Source organism: Pseudorasbora parva, chromosome 1 (assembly GCF_024679245.1).
Source record: "Pseudorasbora parva isolate DD20220531a chromosome 1, ASM2467924v1, whole genome shotgun sequence".
Lineage (NCBI taxonomy): Eukaryota > Metazoa > Chordata > Actinopteri > Cypriniformes > Gobionidae > Pseudorasbora > Pseudorasbora parva.
Window position 1 is genome coordinate 54,702,878 of NC_090172.1, and position 21,321 is coordinate 54,724,198.

The 21,321-nt window shown below is 35.4% G+C and overlaps 1 protein-coding gene across 1 annotated transcript; it reads left to right on the forward strand.

Annotated features, from left to right (window-relative positions):
• Positions 1-3,180: 3,180 nt before the first annotated feature.
• Positions 3,181-4,027, forward strand: LOC137085930 (macrophage mannose receptor 1-like). The gene has a single exon (XM_067451974.1). It carries the CDS (start codon positions 3,290-3,292, stop codon positions 4,025-4,027), a length of 738 nt encoding a protein of 245 aa, XP_067308075.1. The 5' UTR covers positions 3,181-3,289.
• The last annotated feature ends 17,294 nt before the right edge of the window (positions 4,028-21,321 follow it).

Here is a 21,321-nt window from a genome sequence, read left to right on the forward strand (position 1 = left end):
ATGTGCTTCATATTGCATTATATGATATTGATTCTTTAATGAATCATCAATCAATAGAAATCTACTGCTTTGTACAGTTGTACAGTTTGTACAGTTTGTAAATCTACAGTATGTATGGTTGTTAAAAATGTTTTTAATCTTTCATTTTAGTCTTGTCAACATATACATTGTCTTGCAAAATATTGTTTAGCAAAAAACTTTTATGGGCTTGCAGAGACATTATATATGATACTATTTATTGTTTAAAAAAATATTTAGATTCTCAGTTAAATTCTGGAAGCCATGTTCAAAAGATATATATGGTCAAAACTTTTGATCATGCTCAAACTCAGTGATATTTTCACATAGCCTATATCATACAGATTAACAATTTGGTCTCAAATTAAAAAGTATGTAATTCATCAGATCTAAAGTCTTTTAAATCATGTCTTGAACATGTTGTACAGGAAGCAAATAAGATCATCACTGTAAATAGACGATTCTAAGTTTTGCTCATTTTGTTTGTTTTCAGCTTGTATTTAAATGTTGTACTGGTCTTGTCCCTCACTGGTTTGAAAGATTGCGGCATTGGTGCGGACAATCTAACAGAGTGTAAAAGTTTATTCTGTAACACATATTTCAATCAGACTGCATTCTCAGTGAGAGGTACACAACTGTTGAATTCACTACCTGATCATTTAAAATCCTCTGCAAGATTTTGCAAATTAGCTTTGGCTACAAGCGCTATGATGAATTAATCTCATTGGGTGGCTTTTGTCTCAGCTTTTTTGTTTTTTTTTATAAACAAACAATACAATTCCATGTGCTATATTTGGTTTTGGTGTACATTTCCCACACCGTAAAAAATTATTTAGAAAAAAAGTTACCTGGTTGCCTTAAAATTTTGAGTTCATTGAAATTAAAATTTTGAGTTAATACAATGAACATTTTTTGAGATTCAACCACCTTTATTAAAATATTATTAAAAGATTTTGTGAACATATTGGGTAATTATGTGCATTTTATTTCTGATGACGCAGTGAAACATGCCAAATAGTGCTATTTTCATGATTTATCAAATGTTTTATGTGGTTCAGATACATTCAATTTTGAGTTCCTATTTATTAAACAAATTTCCTTGTATCAAATTTCATTATATCAACTCAAATATTTAATTTCAATAAACTCAAAATTAAGGCAACCAGGTAACTTACTTTTTTAAGTTAAACCAACAATTTTTTTTACAGTCTAGCTGCAGCTTGTCTGCATGGGCAGGTGGGGCAATATATTCATATAAATTATACATATTATAAATATATTAATCCAAACATAGACAGACAGACATACAGACACACACACACACAGCCTAAATTTTATTAATAATAAATTATACATTTGTAGTATTCTGCAACAAATATTTTTCTAATTAAGGCATGTATTCCTGCTACTAAGCGGGGCAGCCAGACTCTGTGCCCTCCCCAGCTCAACAGCACCCCTCAATCGTATGAATTTGTACTATTTGTCTATACTGCAGTGATGTACAGTTGTGTACTGCAGTACACTTTCCTAATTTTTTTTGGCTTGAATTGAGGAACCGATTAAGCTATCAAAATTAAGGAAAATAAGATTACTTGTTTCTTTTAAGATAATTGGGAACCGATTAAGCTATCAAAATTAAGGAAAATAAGATTACTTGTTTCTTTTAAGATAATTAGCTCAATTATGCAGTTTTATTTAGAGACACCATTGTTAGTTCCCAGCATGCTTTGCATATGGCTGGAAATGGAGATTAATATTGAAATTAAGTGTTGTTTAATGTTGTTTAATATATATATATATATATATATATATATATATATATATATATATATATATATATATATATATATATATATATATATATATATATATATATATATATATATATATATATATATATATATATATATATATATATATATATATATATATATATATATATATATATATATATATATATATATATATATATATATATATATATATATATATATATATATATATATATATATATATATATATATATATATATATATATATATATATATATATATATATATATATATATATATATATATATATATATATATATATATATATATATATATATATATATATATATATATATATATATATATATATATATATATATATGTGTGTATATATATATATATATATATACACACATATATATATATATATATATATATATTTTTTTTTTAATCATCTTAAATTAAAAATGCACATTCCACTAATAAGATTTAATTCATCATAAAAACTACTGAAATATTATGTGTAATACTGTTACCATATATTTTTTAAGTAGATACTGTGTAATAATTTTACAGTGTAGATGTGTGTAATTAAATTGTTATTAAATTCAAAATTAATGTAATTGTTGTATTACGGAGGTAAAATGTGTAATTCAATTAGTTACTAATCATATTAAAAGGAAATTGCTTTGCATTGATAAAGTAATACAAACCACATTAATAATGAGTAACTTATAACAGTAAGCAATTACATTTCAAAAGTAACCTTCCTAACACTGAATTGCCTTATTCTAAACGTTCCTTTCTTAAAATACTATTTAAAATACTGAAAATTGTTAAAAGAATCTGAGCTATTAAATTCCCTATGATCCCATCCCTAGAAAATATGAAATATATATTTTTGTTATAGTGATTGTTCTGTATACATTGTAAAAAGTACAATCAACTTGGCTTTGTAAGTCATTTCAACTTAAATTACATAAAACGGACTTGTATAATTGTATTATTTATTATTAATTCAATGTAGGATATATATATATAGAGAGAGAGAGAGAGAGAGAGAGAGAGAGAGAGAGAGAGAGAGAGAGAGAGAGAGGAGAGAGAGAGAGAGAGAGAGAGAGAGAGAGAGAGAGAGAGAGAGAGAGAGAGAGAGAGAGAGAGACAAGCTGCTTTTAAATTAACAACTTATTTTGATAAGTTGAAGTAATGCAAAACAATGACATGATTTATTGATCATATCATTTTTACAGTAAAATCATAGATACTATTTGGTTATGCCCTTAATTTTGCTCTGATGCGTCACCTGTTTTCTTTTACAGCATATTTGCAATGATGCATATTTGTTACACAAATTCTTAAAGGGTGTGACCTTTCAATTGGCCAATGCCTTACTTTTTTTTTTTCATTGGTCACTCATGTAAAAAAACTATTTGAGAGTTGTGATAACATGATCACTGAGCACACACAAAGGCATTACTGTGTAGATCATCTGTATAGAAATGAAGGCTACAGTCACCGTGTTCTTTTTTTTGAGTCTCTTTAGACTGAACTTCAGCCTCAAAACACACTTTATTGTGAGCAAAGAAATGACCTGGAGCGATGCACAGGCGTACTGCAGAAAGTACCATGATGACCTGTCCACCATCAATAAAGAAGAGGCGCAACTGCTCTCTAATTTTACAAATGCCACATATCAAATGACCTGGATTGGACTGCATATAAGTGCTAACAGCTCACAAGAATGGATTTGGTCTGGAGGTCAGGAGGAAGCAATTGACAACTGGGATAAAGGACAACCGAATCGTGATACTGCAGAGTGTGGCGGGCTAAAACAATCCACTTCTAAACTGCACGCTCTTCCATGCTCTCAGAAGCTATCATTTTACTGTATGGAGATCGGCCCAATTTTGGTGTATGAGAACAAGACGTGGGATGAAGCCCTGGACTACTGCAGACAAAACCACATTGACCTGGCAAGTCTAAGTTCTAAGACGATTATGGAAGACGCAATATATAAAACCATAAAATCCCAGACAGCTTATGCGTGGACTGGCCTGCGCTTTATGGCGGGTCATTGGTTCTGGGTCAGTGGTGATGATCTTCAATATAAAGCCTGGTCTGCGGAGGGGGAACTCACGTGTCCTGCCGGAAATCTACGCTGTGGAGCTCTAGATAGAGACAAGAAGGTTTGGAAACCCACAGACTGTGAGGAGAGAAATAATTTTCTCTGCGTTTAGAAGTCATAAAAGCATTTAAAATTCTGATATGTTAACTTAAGCAGCTCGTTATATATGAACTCTATCTTCTGTTTTATTCTGTCAAAAAAACTGATTTGAAAGTAGATGTATTTATGTTCATATACTGTTAACAGTTATTTTAACATACAGTTAAAAATGGTTTATGGTTTAAATAGTGATTTTATTTAGCATAAAAATGCTTTGCATAGATATATTTCAAGATAATGGCATAATCATTGTATAAATATGAATTTATTAGTGAAGGTACCTTTTTGAGAATTTTAGTAATGGTTTCATTTGATTCCTACCTCAGCAAATGTACTGTTTTCAATGCATGTGTAATGTAATAAATTATGATATTCCTGATGTCCTGATTTTATAATCTCTTGGTGTGAGATTATATATGAGATCATCTTTCATATCGAGAATAACTATTTGAAAAGGTGTACTAACTGAAGATCCTTTCTGTATGCTCACCTAACCTCTGTGATTGAGTTCAGATGAAATAAAGCTTCATGTTCAACAGTAATAAAAAGACTACACATCTCAATTGCTTTCTCTGTTGTGTTTTCAGAAGTCATTCAACTCTCTTCTCAATATAAAATTGAAAAAGAATGACAAAATCTGAAGTGAGACAGAATAAGCACATTAGTATTGGAAGCTCTCAGATGCACAACAAAAACAAAAAAATACTGTTCTAAAGTGAACAAACTGTAAACTTAATAAAAATCAAATGAAGAGCAGTATTCTCTTGTTATTAATTCATGTTTCACCAAATAATACAAATGCTGTCATTACTAACGGTGCACTAGTTGATTCTCTACAGATTTTATTATTTATTTATTTTTAATGCTGGCTGAAAGTCTTCTCATATCCTGACAGCCATCACTATGTTAAGCAGTCTAAATGTATATATTCTGTGGAAAGCGTAGGACCATAAAATGTTAACACGTGTTTGCATACCACTGCACAGCCTGTTCATGCAGACATCGTGTCATCAGCGTTTCATGTACGCTGTGCAGACAGAGCGAGAATGGCAGGCAAAACAGCAACAACCTAACTTTCCTTCTACCGCTGACTTTGCCCTATGCAGATGTAACATCCCCCATTTCCTGCTCACTCCGCTCTGTACAGGCCTTGAACCCGGTCTCCAGCGTGGGAGGTGGGTGATCTAACAAGGAGGCTAAAGACCACAGTCTCTAATGTCAGTCGCTAGAAGCCTCTTGAGATCAGGGGAGTGTGGTTTACTCTCACTAGCTGGCCTCCGTTACACTCGCCCCCCTAAACCTCACTCACATCCGGGTCATGACACCGGTGTAAACCCTCAGGTCATACTTGCCCTACTCTGCAGGCCTCAAACCTGGGTCTCCAGAGTGAGAAACTCAGGCTCTAACAAGGGGTCTGTTGTGTAAATCTGACAATGGAAATGTATTCTGTTGCCAACACGAAGAACAGCGGTGATCAGATTCGGAAATCATCCATGTGCATGTTTGCAGCCATGCAGGGGCAGTTCTACACCCTGTGCTAGTTATTTTACTTTAGAAAGTTTTAAATATGGTTCTTAACACATCACTTTGCTTCCAAAAGCCATTATTAATCCCCCAGAGTCACGTGGATATCTTTTATAAGGGATCGATGCAATTTTGTTGGGCTTTAAATCTAATTTACCGCCATTATAGAGCTTATAAGAGCATTATAAGAGCCAGGGCATTTTATAATATATCTGTAAAATTACATTCATCTGAAAGTAGAAAGTCATGTTCAACTAGGATGGCTTGAGGGTAAGTAAATTATGGGGTAATTTTAATTTGTGGTTGAACTATCACTTTTATTTTATTTTTTTGCTTATCCACACAATGAAAGTGAAAGACTTTAATTATATTTCATTGTATTTTTCAAAATATGTTCTTCAGTCATACAGCTTTAGGATAACATGAGGGTAAGTAAAATATATAGCTTATGAGATGTATCTTTTTTATTTTACAATGATAATATTATAGATTATATTTAATTATAAAGTAAATCACAAATCATCCTGTGAATTCTTACACTAACTAACTGTAGATCCGATTCAAAATGGGCAAGCAATTAAGATCTCTTAGTCATGTACAACTTGGAGTTTTTGCATAAATGCATGCTCTTTTTTCTGTTTCAGGAGATTTGCTTTTTGTAAGGACATGATTTCTTTAAATATTTGTTACACAAATGATGATGAGGTCGGTTTAAACTACTGAAAGTATATTTGGGGGTTTTAAACTTGAATACTCAGGTTTCATTTGCTGCTTAACTACATTTATCACATACTACGATGTTTGAGGCAAAAGCTTTAAGCTAAAAAGTAGCCTAAACTAACTTGTTTACAATAAATGTGTTTATACTATAGCAGCCTTGTTTCTTTAACCATATGCAAATGCAAAAGCTACAAATTCAAAAAGGCTATGTGACAGCAAAATACTAAAAACTCAATAATACCATTTTAATCTCTGATGATATTTACATTAAACATTTTACAAATAAAAAATTAGGTGTACATTTTGTAATGTACACCTACATTTTTATTTGTAAAATGTATGATTAAGTAAATATCATCAGTGATTCAAATGCTAGGTATTATTGAGTTTTTGGTATGTTACCACGTCATTGTTACATGTGTTACATTACCTTAGTAATAACAGTAAATTATTTATAACCAACCCTACTAATCCTAAACCTATAAGCAACCAACCCTCCTCTACCAAAGCCTGTCCTACCCTAACCCCATAGTAAGTACTTTGTAAGTAATATTGTTAATTAATATTACTCAGTACTTTATACCTTTTTGTAACTAGACATTAAAAATGCCATACAATATTTATAAACCAAGTGGTTATATTTGTGACCCTGGACCATAAAACCATCATAAGGGTCAATTTAGCACTTGAGATTTATACATCATGAAAGCTGAAAAGCTGTTTAAATGAGCTTCCTTTGATGTATTGTTAAGATATGACAATATTTGGCCGAGATACACCCATTTGAAAATCTGGAATCTGAGGGTGAAAAAAAATCTAAATATTGAGAAAATCATTTTTATATTTGTCCAAATTAAGTCCTTAGAAATGCATATTACTACTAATAATACATTTATATTTACAGTAGGAAAAAAAAAATTCTTGGTAACACTTTACAATATGGGTGCACTAATATGCATTAATTCATGCTTAACTAATGCACAGATAATCATGAGTTAATGTATTACTAATGATGAACTAACCATTTATTAATGATAACTGCATCAGCAACTAATGAAGATTCTACATGATTAATAGATTAAGTAATCATTAAATTGTTATTAGTTAAATATGTCATAATATATTAATTTCTTAATAACAATTATATTAACATATATATAATAACATATATTATATTAACTAATAATTTAAATGAATGTGTTAATTACCACAACGGGTCAAAGCCATGCATTTCAACTTCGAGTTGTCTGCTTTAATTAATCATTAGCTAATGATTTACAAAGGTATCATGTTATGACTTTCCTTGTTGAGGCGGGGCTGCATGTGTCACCCGCCCATAACCCTTCTCATTTGTTAGCGGCAAATATGATGTCAATTGAGGCGGGGTTGCACCTGGAGCAGGACTGCATGATTCATCCCGCCCACAGCTCTTCTCATTGGTTAGTGGCTTGTTGATGGGAAGTGTTTGCTTTAGTTGGGCTCTTGTGCTGCGTTCCAGTTCGTTTTTAATATGCCCATCACACAAAAACTTCCCTCCGTCTCGTTCACTCAGATGTGCGTCATTAATTACGTTGCATGAGTGTCCACTACTGGCCAAACCTTTGCAATGGACCGAACTGGACGCCCTAAGCCCTTGATCACTTGGAATCTGTAGCGGCAAAACAAGCTTCAAATTTCCAGTTTTGTCTCTTGTTTCTTGGCCACTGTGAGAGGTGATGATGCAATATTTCGGACGCGTGCAAAGTAGTATGAATTGAACCCAAGAGGCGTGTGGATGTTTCTTAACGATAACTGAGGTTTATTAAGTCAAAATAAAGATGCATTGTAGCATAAAACAAACAAACAACTGCAAGGCCGCTTTCAGGCTTTCTCCATGTGCACGGTCAAAAGACTGTGTGCTCTTGCACCAGCGCCCCCCTCCTGTCAGGGGTGGCCTATCCTCTTAAACATTTACTTCACCTATAGAGGGCACACACTCAAAGAAATAAACAATTAATAATACAACAACAAAATTATATTTAAATAAACAAATTGATAAAAAATTAAATAAACTAGTAACTATGGCTCCTACACCCGGCCCCTAATTGAGGGTTAAAGCATCAATTACAATAAATTAAATGTAAAAGGAGCCAAATGTGTCTATACAAGAAAAATGAATACTCATCTTTATTCAGTTGTCACTTCTATTTTTCAGACCTTATCTTCTGCATCCTCTACTAGCAGGCAAAGTTTGGTAATAGGTCTTTCCAAGAAACCAGTCTTTGTCTTAAGTTTAACAGTTCTTATGAGTCCTTTGGAATCAGGTAGAACTTCGGTTACTCTTCCAATAGGCCACGATCCACGAGGTGCTGAACTGTCCACAACTAGCACAATATCTCCTTTCTGCAGTCCTCTTTTAGCAGTAAACCATCTTTGACGTTCCTGCAGCAATGGTAAGTATTCCTGTGACCACCTCTTCCAAAACAGGTCTGCTAAATATTGTACTTGCCTCCAACGACGTCTGATGTATACATCTGATTTTTGAAACAATCCAGGTGGCAATGTAGGGCTAGACTTTAACAGGAGAATGTGATTTGGTGTAAGAGGTTCCAGATCATGATGGTCATCAGACAATGTGGTAATGGGACGACTATTCAGGATAGCTTCTATCTCACAAAAGAGTGTTTGTAGTTCTTCATCATCCAGGGTGTGTTGTTGTAGAATAGAGCATAATATCTGCCTCACCATTCGAATGAGTCTCTCCCAAACTCCTCCATGATGTGAAGCTGATGGAGGATTGAATGTCCATTGAATTCCCCTTTGGAGCATTGCCTTCTGGATTCTGCTTTGGTTCCATTCTGAAAGTGACTTCTGTAACTCTCTGTTTGCACCCACCAGGTTAGTTCCGTTGTCAGACCGGATATGCAGTACTTGACCTCTTCTGGCTATGAATCGTCTTAGAGCGTCAATGCAGGAATCGGTGTTCAGTGAGTGAGCCATTTCTAGGTGAACCGCTCTGCTTGTCATGCAAGTAAAAATGACTCCATACCTTTTTATTTGACTTCTACCTCTTTTTGTCTCGAAAGGTCCAAAGTAGTCAACGCCAACATTGCTGAAAGGTGGAAGATCAGCTCGTAGTCTTTCCTTTGGTAAATCTGCCATCTTTTGCTCTCCAATCTTTCCTCTTACACGCTTGCACACCACACATTTAGAAAGAACTTTGCGGGCTGCAGAATTGGCATTTATAATCCAATATTTCTTTCTTAAGTGTGAGAGAACATGGTTTCTGCCAGCATGTCCAAGCTGTTCGTGAATATGTTGAAGGATAAGTGTGGAGATGTGAAGATCTTTGGGAAGTATTATTGGTCGCTTTGACTCATCAGGCATTGCAGACTTGTCCAATCTTCCTCCAACTCTCAAAACTCCATCATCCATCACAGGATCTAGCTTGTACAGGCTGCTGAATCTATTCAAGCGCTTTCCTACAAATGATGCCTTTCCAATTCTTGATATTTCCTCTGAGTACCTTTGTCTCTGGCAAAACTCCACAATGGCCTTTTCTGCTTCCAAAATATCATCCAGGGTAATGGATTGTCCTCCAAGTGATGTCTTGAATGCTTTAATTTCACCACATACCTTGTTTTGGCTCTGAGTGTCCATATTCACGCAGGTTGCCTGTATTTCTTTTCTTTTTGCACTGAGCAAGCAAAGGATCTTCTTGAATTTCAAGAACCATGCTACCGCCATCTTCAGCTTTGTCCAACTTGAGAAGTAGTTAAGCAGTTGGCAGGTAGGATTTTCCTTGTCTTTAATGACAGTACTGTACACAATGGTGTTCCTTTTAACTTCAAGATCATCTAGAGAGAGAGACATGGGTCCCATGGACTCTTTAGGCCATTCCTCTTCTTTCTTCCATAGAAAGTCTGGTCCGTGGATCCATTCTTTGCACTTCACCAATGTGCTGGCACTCACCCCTCTTGATGCTAAGTCAGCTGGGTTCTGCTTTGTTCTGATGAATTTCCACTGTGTTACCTCTGTGTTTTCTCTAATAACAGAGATCCTATTAGCTACAAAAGTGTGGAATCTTGCATTCTCATTTGCAACATATTTCAGCACTGACTGACTATCAGTCCAAAAGGTTGAGGTTTTCAGATCTATCTCCAATGCCTTCCTTACCATGATGTCCACTCTGACTGCTAGCACTGCGGCTGTAAGTTCTAGACGTGGAATTGTGACTTGCTTAAGTGGGGCCACTCTGGCTTTGCCCAACATGAAAGACACATGTACAGCACACATATCATCGGTCAGTCTCAAATAACTCACTATGCCGTAACCTTGTTCACTGGCATCGGAGAAATGATGCAGCTCTGCTCGCTTCAACTTTCCAAACCCAGTTGGTTTTACACAACGTGCCACTCTGAAATCTTGTATATCATCAAGATCCTTTATCCACTTTGTCCACTTATCTACTGCAGCCTGTGGTATTTCCTCATCCCAACCACATTTAATCCTACATAGGTCTTGGAGAAGTAATTTGGCAGGTAGAGTAAAGGGACTCAAAAATCCAAGTGGGTCATATATCGAACTCACAAATGATAGTAAGTTTCTTCGGGTGTGGGATCTGCACTTGACAGTGATGTTGAAATTAAACTCATCATTCTCCACGCACCACAACAATCCAAGAGCTCTTTCAGTAGGAAGCTTTTCCCTGTCGAGATCCAGTGTCTTCACATTCAAAGCTCTGTCTTCCTTTGCAATGTGTGCAAGAACAGTACGACTGTTACTCACCCACTTTGTGAGGTGGAATCCTCCTTTTCGACAGAGAGATGTAAGGTCTTTTACCAGCTCTACTGCTTCATGCTCTGTTGGCAGTGACTTCAAGCAATCATCTACATAGAAGTTGTTCTCAACAGTGCTTATTACCTCAGTTCGAAAACAATCTTTGTTATCTTTGGCTGTTTGCCTTAGAGCAAAGTTAGCACAACTGGGGGATGAGACCGCTCCAAATAGATGTACCAGCATTCGATGTTCCACAGCAGGCATACTGACATCACCACCTGGCCACCAGAGGAATCGCAGGAAGTCAACATCCGATCTTGACACTCTGACCTGGTGGAACATGGCCTTGATATCTGTCATAACTGCTACAGGCTCTTGGCGAAATCTGGTGAGGACATTGAAAAGTGTGCTGGTCAAATCAGGACCCTGAAGAAGTTCTGAGTTGAGGGATTTACCTTGAAAGGTAGCACCACAGTCAAAGACTACTCTTATGGTCTGCTTTTGCGGATGGTATACACCATGATGTGGGATGTACCACAATTTACCATCTGATATTTTCAGCTCTTGTTGCGGCACCACTTCAGCATAGCCCTTATTTATGACTTCTGTTAGAAAATCAGTATAGTCTGCTCTGAATTGTTCATTCCTTTTGAATTTTCTTTCTAAACTTTTAAGTCTCTGTTCTGCCACTTGATAATTGTTAGGCAACACTGTGTCATGTTTCCTGAAAGGTAGATCAAGAGTGTAATGTCCATCTTTCAACTTGATTGACTCTTCTGCAATCATGATGAATCTTTTGTCTTCAACAGACATTTCAGCCTTGTCTTCTCTTGATCGCTCATTAAAATCATGGTTGTATTGTTGCATCAATATTTCTTCCAAGTTTGAGACAGAAATTCTGTTAACAACAACATTATCACAGCTACCCCTGTTTGCTGTGCCTTTGCCTTGTAGAGGACCATTAATAACCCATCCTAACAGGGTCTTAACTGCATATGGTCCATCCCCTTGGCTATTAAGGACCTTCCAAGGTTCAATGGCTTTGGGAGAATTGCTTCCAATCAACAACTCCACCTTGGATGGAATCCTAGGAAACTGTACCTGACTCAGGTAAGGCCATTTAGACAGCTCTTCCCTTGTGGGAATGTTACAGGTGTCAACGGGCATGCTCTGCTGTGTGTAGACTTCTGGTAATAGAATAAAGTTATTTTCCTCCAATGAAGAGACTTCCAACCCACTGATGACGTACGAGGGCACAGACTTATCCTGGCTCATTGTTCGAAGAAGAATATTGGTCTTTCTTCCAGTAATGTTGAGTTTCCTCATAAGATCCTCTGTGCAGAAGCTTGCAGAGCTGCCAGGATCAAGAAAGGCATACGTGTGCAGTATCTTACTTCCTTTAGAACTTTTAACCTGTACTGGTACAATTGACAATAAACACTCTGTGTAACTCTGAGAGTTTCTGACTCCAGTATGCTTACCATCTTGAAGCGACACCTGTGTACTACTCACAGGTGTTTTCTTCACTTGTTTAGATGATATCAATGGTGTGATGTGTAACACACTTGGATGCTGTTTGTTGCATACGGTGCAGGTTAGCTGTTTTGTGCAGTCTTTACTCACATGTCCTGCTTTGGTTAGGCACCCGAAACAGATTCCATTCTGTCTTATGAAGTTTATCTTTTCCCTGTGTGGCTGCTTTTCAAACTGCAAGCATGACATCAACTCATGTCCATTGTTACAGTAGAGACAACATGATGATGGCTGTGAATCTTTAGAAGCGGTCTGTGGTGAGTTCACATGCACGTTGGTCGCAAAACTGCCTTTGGATTTGGGCTTCACTAAGATTTTAGGCTTTCCTTTACTTGGGCTTGAGTCTTGGATATCCCCAAAAATTGGGTCTGAGACAATGTTAGCTTGTTTTTCAATGAAACTGACAAGATCTACCATCTTTATCTTGTTTCTCCTCTGCTCTTGTAACTCAAATGCCTTCGTGCGCCACCGCTCTCTGAGCTTGTATGGGAGCTTGAGGGCAATATTCCTCATATTGGAGACTGTGTCTAATTCTTCCATGAACTCCAAGTCTTCCATACCATTACAGCAGCTTCTAAGAAACAGTGCAAATGCCTGTAAAGCCTTTGGATCTTCTGATTTTATTGAAGGCCAGGAAAGTGCTTTCTCAATATAAGCACATGAAATCCTAAATGCATTACCAAAGTGTTCTTTCAATAGCTGTTTTGCCTTTTGGTAACCTCTGCTCGGTGACATGTGTTGGCAACTTCTTACGAGCTCCTGTGGTAGCCCCCTTGTGTACTGAATGAGAAAGTGCAGCCTGTCTGCGTTATCATCAGTTTTACTCTCAATGATATGTTCAAAAGAGTGAAGGAATGACCTGTATTGCAGGATATCTCCATTAAAGATTGGCATTTCTCCTCTTGGTAAGGTGGAAAGAAGTTGTTGTTTCACAAGCATGTCAGTCAAGTTGTTTTGTCTTTGAAGAACTGTAGCGAGATCAGGCACACGTGTGATATTAGATGACATTGAGTGAATACCTTGTAGTGGTCTTGCTGGAGTTGTATGAGAGATTTGTGCAGATGATTTCGAATCAGCAATCATAAAGGTGGATTGATGAATTGCATTGCTAATCTGAGGATAGGAATGTCTTGGTGCAGTAGAGAGTTGTGCATGAACAGCGGACTCCTTTGGACGCACCTCTTGTGTGTTTGTTGCACTGGATGGAGTTTTATTCATCACCTCATCACAATACACATTCATAGCATCTTTTGTGACTGCATCTCCATTGGTTTCAGGGTTTTCAGCATTCTTGAGATACTCAATTTTTGCTGTGTTGGCTGCAATTTCAGCTTGAACTTCCCACATCTCCTTCATCTTTCTAAGTTCTTCTTCTTTTGTCTCTATAGCATGTTTTTGCTGCAATGCATCGGCTTTGGCACGTAAAGCTGCCCTCTCTGCCTCTGCACAGATGCGCGCTGAAACTGATGTTGACACACTTGATCTGCTAGATCTGCTAGATCTACTGCTACGCACAGATGCAACAACTGAAGTGTTATCTTCATCAATTAGCTGGTCAGTCACTTTTAGAGCAGAATAAACTTGAGTACTAGTTTGAGAGTCCGGTTCTTGAATAGTAGACATCCACTTCTCAACAGTAGAAACAAACATATCAACTTGGGTCATTCTTGGTTCATACCAGGTTTTCAGGTCTTCAACTTTGTCCTCTTCACTTAACACTTGTACATATGATTCTTGAAGAGATTTGAATTCAACAAACATCTCATTGAACTTCATCATGTTTCCCTTTACTTCTTCAAGATATTCAGCAGCAGTCATCAAAGAGTTAATAATATTCATTCGTCTTGTAAGGTGTGCCATCTTGCCTGCTCTGGAGGCTTTCAAACGAGCAGCAACCTCATTCAAGTCCTTTTGAGCTGAGCTTGGTGATTGCTCTAGATCAGACTCATCCATTTTGTCTCAAACATGCAAATCTCCTCTTTCCGAAGACAATCTTTTCAAATTTCCTTTGATTTCACTTTAAAAATCACATTAATTAAAACCTTTGAACTCTTCCATCAAATTAATCATCTCATCCACAGTTTTCAGCAAACTTGAAAGTCTTTCCAATAACATTCAAATTTAACTCAGCATGTTTTTTCCACAAGCACATACCTCTTTGAGAAGTTTCCTTTGTTTGCTGCTTCCAATGCCATGTGGTCTCAAACAGTTCAAACCTCCATTCATGTTCAGTTTTAAGAATCCTCTTCTTCTCAAACCTATTCCATTTTCAAAGCCAGTCTTTTGACATTTTGTAGCGGCAAAACAAGCTTCAAATTTCCAGTTTTGTCTCTTGTTTCTTGGCCACTGTGAGAGGTGATGATGCAATATTTCGGACGCGTGCAAAGTAGTATGAATTGAACCCAAGAGGCGTGTGGATGTTTCTTAACGATAACTGAGGTTTATTAAGTCAAAATAAAGATGCATTGTAGCATAAAACAAACAAACAACTGCAAGGCCGCTTTCAGGCTTTCTCCATGTGCACGGTCAAAAGACTGTGTGCTCTTGCACCAGCGCCCCCCTCCTGTCAGGGGTGGCCTATCCTCTTAAACATTTACTTCACCTATAGAGGGCACACACTCAAAGAAATAAACAATTAATAATACAACAACAAAATTATATTTAAATAAACAAATTGATAAAAAATTAAATAAACTAGTAACTATGGCTCCTACAGAATCCATTATGGAGTGTATTTTATATATATATATATATATATATATATATATATATATATATATATATATATATATATATATATATATATATATATATATATATATATATATATATATATATTTATATTTATATTTTAATGCAACATTCTAAATGTATATAGGTGTATTTGGGTTGTTTTTAATGTATTTAAAATGTCAGAGTTGTTTGTGGTGGGGTAAATTAAACGCAGTATGCGGTGACGTCACAATTGTGTTGCATTGTGGTATATGAAGCTGCCTGAAGTGTACATATCGCTCCCTCGGTCAAAATTGAGGGAGCAAGGGTCTGTCCATATAAACTTCCCTTGTACACTTTACGAAGTGGAACACATTTCAAAATGGCGGCGGGGATTCCCCCAAGGGGAAGTGCTTAGGGAAGTTCGCAAGTGCGTGTCTAATAGTGTAGTGGAACGCAGCATTGGTCCTCGTACTTCTTGTGTTAGCTTTTCTTTGGCTGCTGTAACGGTGTCTGTGAAACACAATAGTTGTGGCTGAGGAAGACAAAATAAAGTGAGTTCAGGTGTTGTCAGCTCCTTGTTGATGATGACAAAATCATCAGAAAACAAGCATCTGATGTTGAGTTTTGTGTTCTTGTTTGGCGCAATAGCCACTTGTTTATAGCCACTATAACCTTGAGAAACTGCAGTATTGGCACCATTGAAATTATCACGCATCCTGAAGGATGATAAAAAGCATGTGCACAGGCTGTTTTGAGTGAGTATTTCACATAGTCACACAGACATCAAGATTTTGCATCTGATTTACAACAACGGTGACAATCAAGACAAAAAAGCTTCATGCTGCAATGCATGATGGGTGGCTTCAGAGTACAAAACTCATGCTTGATTTGATTGTCACTATTGTTGTGTAACATATGCAAAATCTTGATGTCTGTGTGACTATATGAAATAGTCACTCAAAACAGCTTGTGCGCATGCTTTTTATCATCCTTTTAATAATACTGGTGCAAATAATGAAGTTTCACAGAGGTTGTGATTATACATACCTAATATTAAAACAAAAGACAACATCAGATGCCCCTTTTCTGATGATTTGATCATTGGCTAGAAGCTGATAACACCTGATGTCACTTTATCTTGGTTTCCTCAGCCACAACAAACATCTATTGTGTTTCACAGACACAGTTACAGCAGCCAAAGAAGCTAACACAAGAAGTACGAGGACCAAGAGCCTAAAACTAAAGCAAACACTTCCCACCACAATGGTGACAAATGAAACATAAATCATCAACATATAAACCTCCGTTAATTCTGAATAAGAGCTTCTGTATACGTCTGACAGAAAGTGTGAAGTGTCTAGGGTGTGAGCAAATTTTCTTAATTTTTAGTATTTTTTGCTTTGCAATTACAAAAGGAAACTACATTGAAATGAACATTTGAGTTTTATTTTAATGCATCCTGAGATTGTTTCTTTACTCCAAAAACAGTATAAATTGTCTAAATGAGGTCTTAAATGATGTTTAAATATGTCCACAATAAGCACATTCGAACCAGTGATTTAACTTGAGGTTCCATGAACGTCTATATCAGATGTGCAGAACACGTCCAAAACAGACGTCATAAAAACTTTCATTCTGGCTCCTCAGTGATCGTCTTTTCAACGTACACTTCTTGAGACAAAGATGTTGAAAAGACGTCTTTTGGACATAACTTTGCCTAGTGGGTTATGACAGGGTTTTGTGGTACAGGGTCACATATAGGCTTGTGATTTTTTTTAGTAAAGTGCATTTTTTCTGTATATTGTATGCTTACTGCTGCAAGAGTTTATTTAAACATATTAAAATAATGCAAAATAATGAATCTCATTATGTAACCTGTGTAGCTGAAGATACACTTGAAGAAATTATAGATTGTGGTATAGTCTGATATGGATGAAGAAAATCAATGGTCTTTGGTAAGTATCATAAATGATCCATTTCATGCATAAATTGTAATATGTCCACTTGTATATTCACCTGAAAATATGACTAGTTGTCCTCAGTGATGTTTAAGATTTGAAATTTAAGGCTGGAATAGACTGTGCTTTTTGTGCTCTTCTCTCTCTGCTCATTCTCTGAGTTCTCTGTTTTTGTGTTGTCTTCAGGAAACTGCAGCATTGTGTAGTTAACGTCTGTACTCTCTCCATCCTGCGAGGGGAAAAAACAATACAGATATAAATACATTAAGGTTATATACAGAAAAAAATGTGCATTGGATTTATAATATTTGTGTACATCGGTCCCACATGAATCAATTGTGTTAAACAAACATAATTTGTTCATGTAACTTCAACATCATGGAATAATAAGTAGTTTCTATAATAACTATAATAATAGTTTCTATAATAAGTAGTTTCAAAGTGAATTTTATATGACTCCCTTCAGACATTCAATTTCATATTCATTTATCAATTTAAATTTCATATACTTTAATGTTACACACCTGAATTATAACACTGCACTAGCTTGACAAACTTCTAGCTAGCAATAGCACACATTAGCATCTTAAATGCTAAGCATTAAAAGCTCCTTCAGCAAAGCAGTTATGAAATAGTTGTTTTAGTTCACAGCCTAAGCAAATGCTCCACTCGTCCACAATGGTAACCCACAATAATTTAAATTGTTTTAAAAATTCCAACATAATTAAAAATTAAACTCTATTAAACACAATCAAGCCTCCCTCTTTCTCGTTTTCCTAAAAAAAAAAAAAAACACACAAAAAAACACTTTTACATATAAAATACAAAGCATGCTGGGAACTAACAACCCACTGCCCAGTTTCAACACACACAGATTAAGTTTGACTTCTATTTGAACTATATTTAAGTGGATTTAACAATCAAATTAAGTCTTGAAAATGTATAGCAATTGTGTCTCATTAAGCAATTTGAACAAGCAGTAAAAATATATATTTTTTTTTTCAGTAATAGCCGAGTACCAAATTAATGAAACAAATGAGATATGACATACAAGATCACTACAGGCATCAGACACTGGTGGGTTTGGTTGAGGAGGGACAGCCAGAGAATCAACCCGTCTCTCATGTGCTGCAAGAATCAAGAAGGAACAGAATAAAATAATGGTAAAGAAAAACAAGACTAGATTTCTAATACTGATTGAGCCACTGCGGAGCGCTCTCTCTCTCTCTCTCTCTCTCTCTCTCTCTCTCTCTCTCTCTCTCTCTCTCTCTCTCTATAATATATATAATATAAAATAATATCAATGATAATAATTGTATTATAACAATGTAATTATTATTATAATAATGTCATTTAAGTGTACCACTGCTATTATCATCTATTGTATGTCTACATAAACACAATTATTACAGTATTAAACATTTTGTTAAAATCTTTATTTTATAGAAGTAGTAATTAAATTAAAATGTACTTCACCTGCACACTGTTCACATTTTCTTCTCTTCAGCCGGTCGCAGAGAATTATGTTCACCACTCCACTGAAGATCAAAATCAAAATATTGCAGACAAACACCACTTGGAAGAGTGTTGTACATTCTGAATTGCCCAAAATAAATAAATAAAAATTATGTTCGTTTCTGGAATGCATGGGAATAAATGTATACAAGAGATGCATCTAATTATCAGTCAGATATTAGCATATAGCATATACTAGTTCTAATAAAAACATAGAATATTGTTATTTGCTAATTTTTTTGTTTCTGTTTCCTGAATGGACTGTTTAGTTGAGTTTAGTTTATTTGCACAATATAATATATACAATGAAATGCAATCCATATACTGTGCAGGCAGAGGCAGAAAACCCGTAAGGGATTATTTAAAGCCATCATCTAAACAACAAGAAAAAAATTACAATGATGAAATCAAAGATTGTTGAATCCCATCAGCAAGTTACTTCAGAATATGTATTCTTATTCCTTTATTATTCTAAATTGTGGATTTTTAATGCTTTACATTATAATGTAATTTATGGATATTAATTGTAACTGTAGTAATTTGCAGTTTGCAAGTGGAGATCATTCAGAAATGTTACCTGTCATTTTGTCACCTAGAAGAGACACATAAAATAGTATGATTACATTTCAAGACACATGTTTTTTAACATGTACAATTTAGTAAATATCAACTGACCTTGGGTAAGAGAAAACTGACTTCTGTATGTTTTAACTTGAGTGTCGGGGAGCAAGAACTCGTCACACAGTCAGTGTTCTGAAGAGAGAGGCTTTGAGGGGTGCTTTATATAGGATGCCATTTTCTGTGCATCAGTGTAGCTCAAGAAGAGCAAAGTGCACAGGTGTGGGTTTGCTCTGAATGTGGCATGAGAAACATTTTAAGAACAACATCTAAACCCTGTCTGTAAAACAATAGGCCTAAAATGTAAACTTTAGTTTACAAAAATGTTTAAATGTACACTGTAAAAAAAAAAAGAATTGTTGGTTTAACTTAAAAAGTAAGTAACCTGGTTGCCTTAAAATATTATTGTATCTAAACCACATAAAAAATAAAAAATGGATAAATCATGAAAATAGCACTATTTGGCATGTTATACTGCATCATCAGAAATAAAACACACAATTACCCAATATGCTTACAAAATCTTTTAATAGTATTTTAATAAAGGTTGTCGACTCTCAAAATAAGGTCATTGTATGAACTTTTTCATTGTAATTTCAATGCACCCAAAATTAAGGCAACCAGGTAACTTTAGTAAGTATATATGTGTGTATTTGTGTGTGCATGTTTGTATGCATGTTATATTTTTATATAAAACTAGATTATAATTATGTTATAGCATGAACAGGAAACGTCTGACCACATAAAGCTCTGACATCGTTACTGAGGTTTGTTTTATTTTCTCTCTTGCAGGTTTTGTGGCCTGAGATCAGTACAAATGTAGCGTCTGAAAACATTAAGCATCAAACTAAATGGTTGATCGTTTTCTTTGCCACATGCTCTGTCCCCAACAGAGGAAATTGAAGTTAAAGAATGGATGTAAAATTGCAACAATTCGACAAAATCCAAGTTGTGTGTTCCGACAGTTGTTAAATCTTTTTTAATCATAACTGGCGCAGTCGGTTGTAACACAAAGCACTTTTGGTAATGGAAAATGTTTTGAGAACAATTGTGTTTGTGTGGTTTTGGCACAGAAACATAAAAAGAGGTCACTGGTGTGGGTCTGAAAGATTCGAACTTTGATTACCAAATGTATTTAAATGATGCAAACCACATTCATTTCAACGTTACATTTTAAGTATATCCTATAAGGCTTGGTATAAGTCTGAATGCATTTACCTGCATAGACGCATACATGTTATCAATCCATAATTATTTCAAAGTATTGCCAAAGGTATTTTAGTCAAACCACATATTACTGCTATTATTACAGTGGGTGACTTGTGTGTGTCGGCCCACTGAAGATGACCTCAGCAAGCCTCGCTTTGCACTGAACCGCTGCTGCTGCTTCTCACATTATTATTCATTGTCTCCATCTTTTGGAAATGGCCTTCTTAATCATGTACAGAGAAAGCTTGATTCATTTTAATTTGGGTTTATTGTTGTTGAGCATAATAGATTTAGGGCCATTTTTCACTTTATTACTTCACTTTATTTGATTATGTTCATTCTCTTGAATATCACTATACTTTAATTAAGGATTGTCAGATAGTAGCATTTTAGCTTCTTAATAATATGTTTACTGTTTATATTATGAGTGTTATATATGAAGACTTCAGATGCAAAAGCATCTAAGTCCGTCTGACGGTTTTCTTTAAAATAAGCATTTTTGTCAGGCTTCTATCTATAGGTTTCTACCGAAGAACTGGCACTTCTTAAAGGGGGGTGTTCAGTTTCAGTCAATCTCATGTCAATCTTGAGTACCTATAGAGTAGTATTGCCTCCTTCATATCTCCGAAAAGTCTTTAGTTTTATTATATGTATAAAGGAAAGATAGGCTGCACCGAGTCTTTCCAGAAAAAACTGAGTGCCTGGAGGCATATCGTGTGGGCGGAGCTAAAGAATGACGAATGCGCACAAAGCGGTG

Bases quoted from the DNA above. Each gene is read 5' to 3' on its own strand.
- LOC137085930 (XM_067451974.1), top strand. From the start codon at position 3,290: ATGAAGGCTACAGTCACCGTGTTCTTTTTTTTGAGTCTCTTTAGACTG.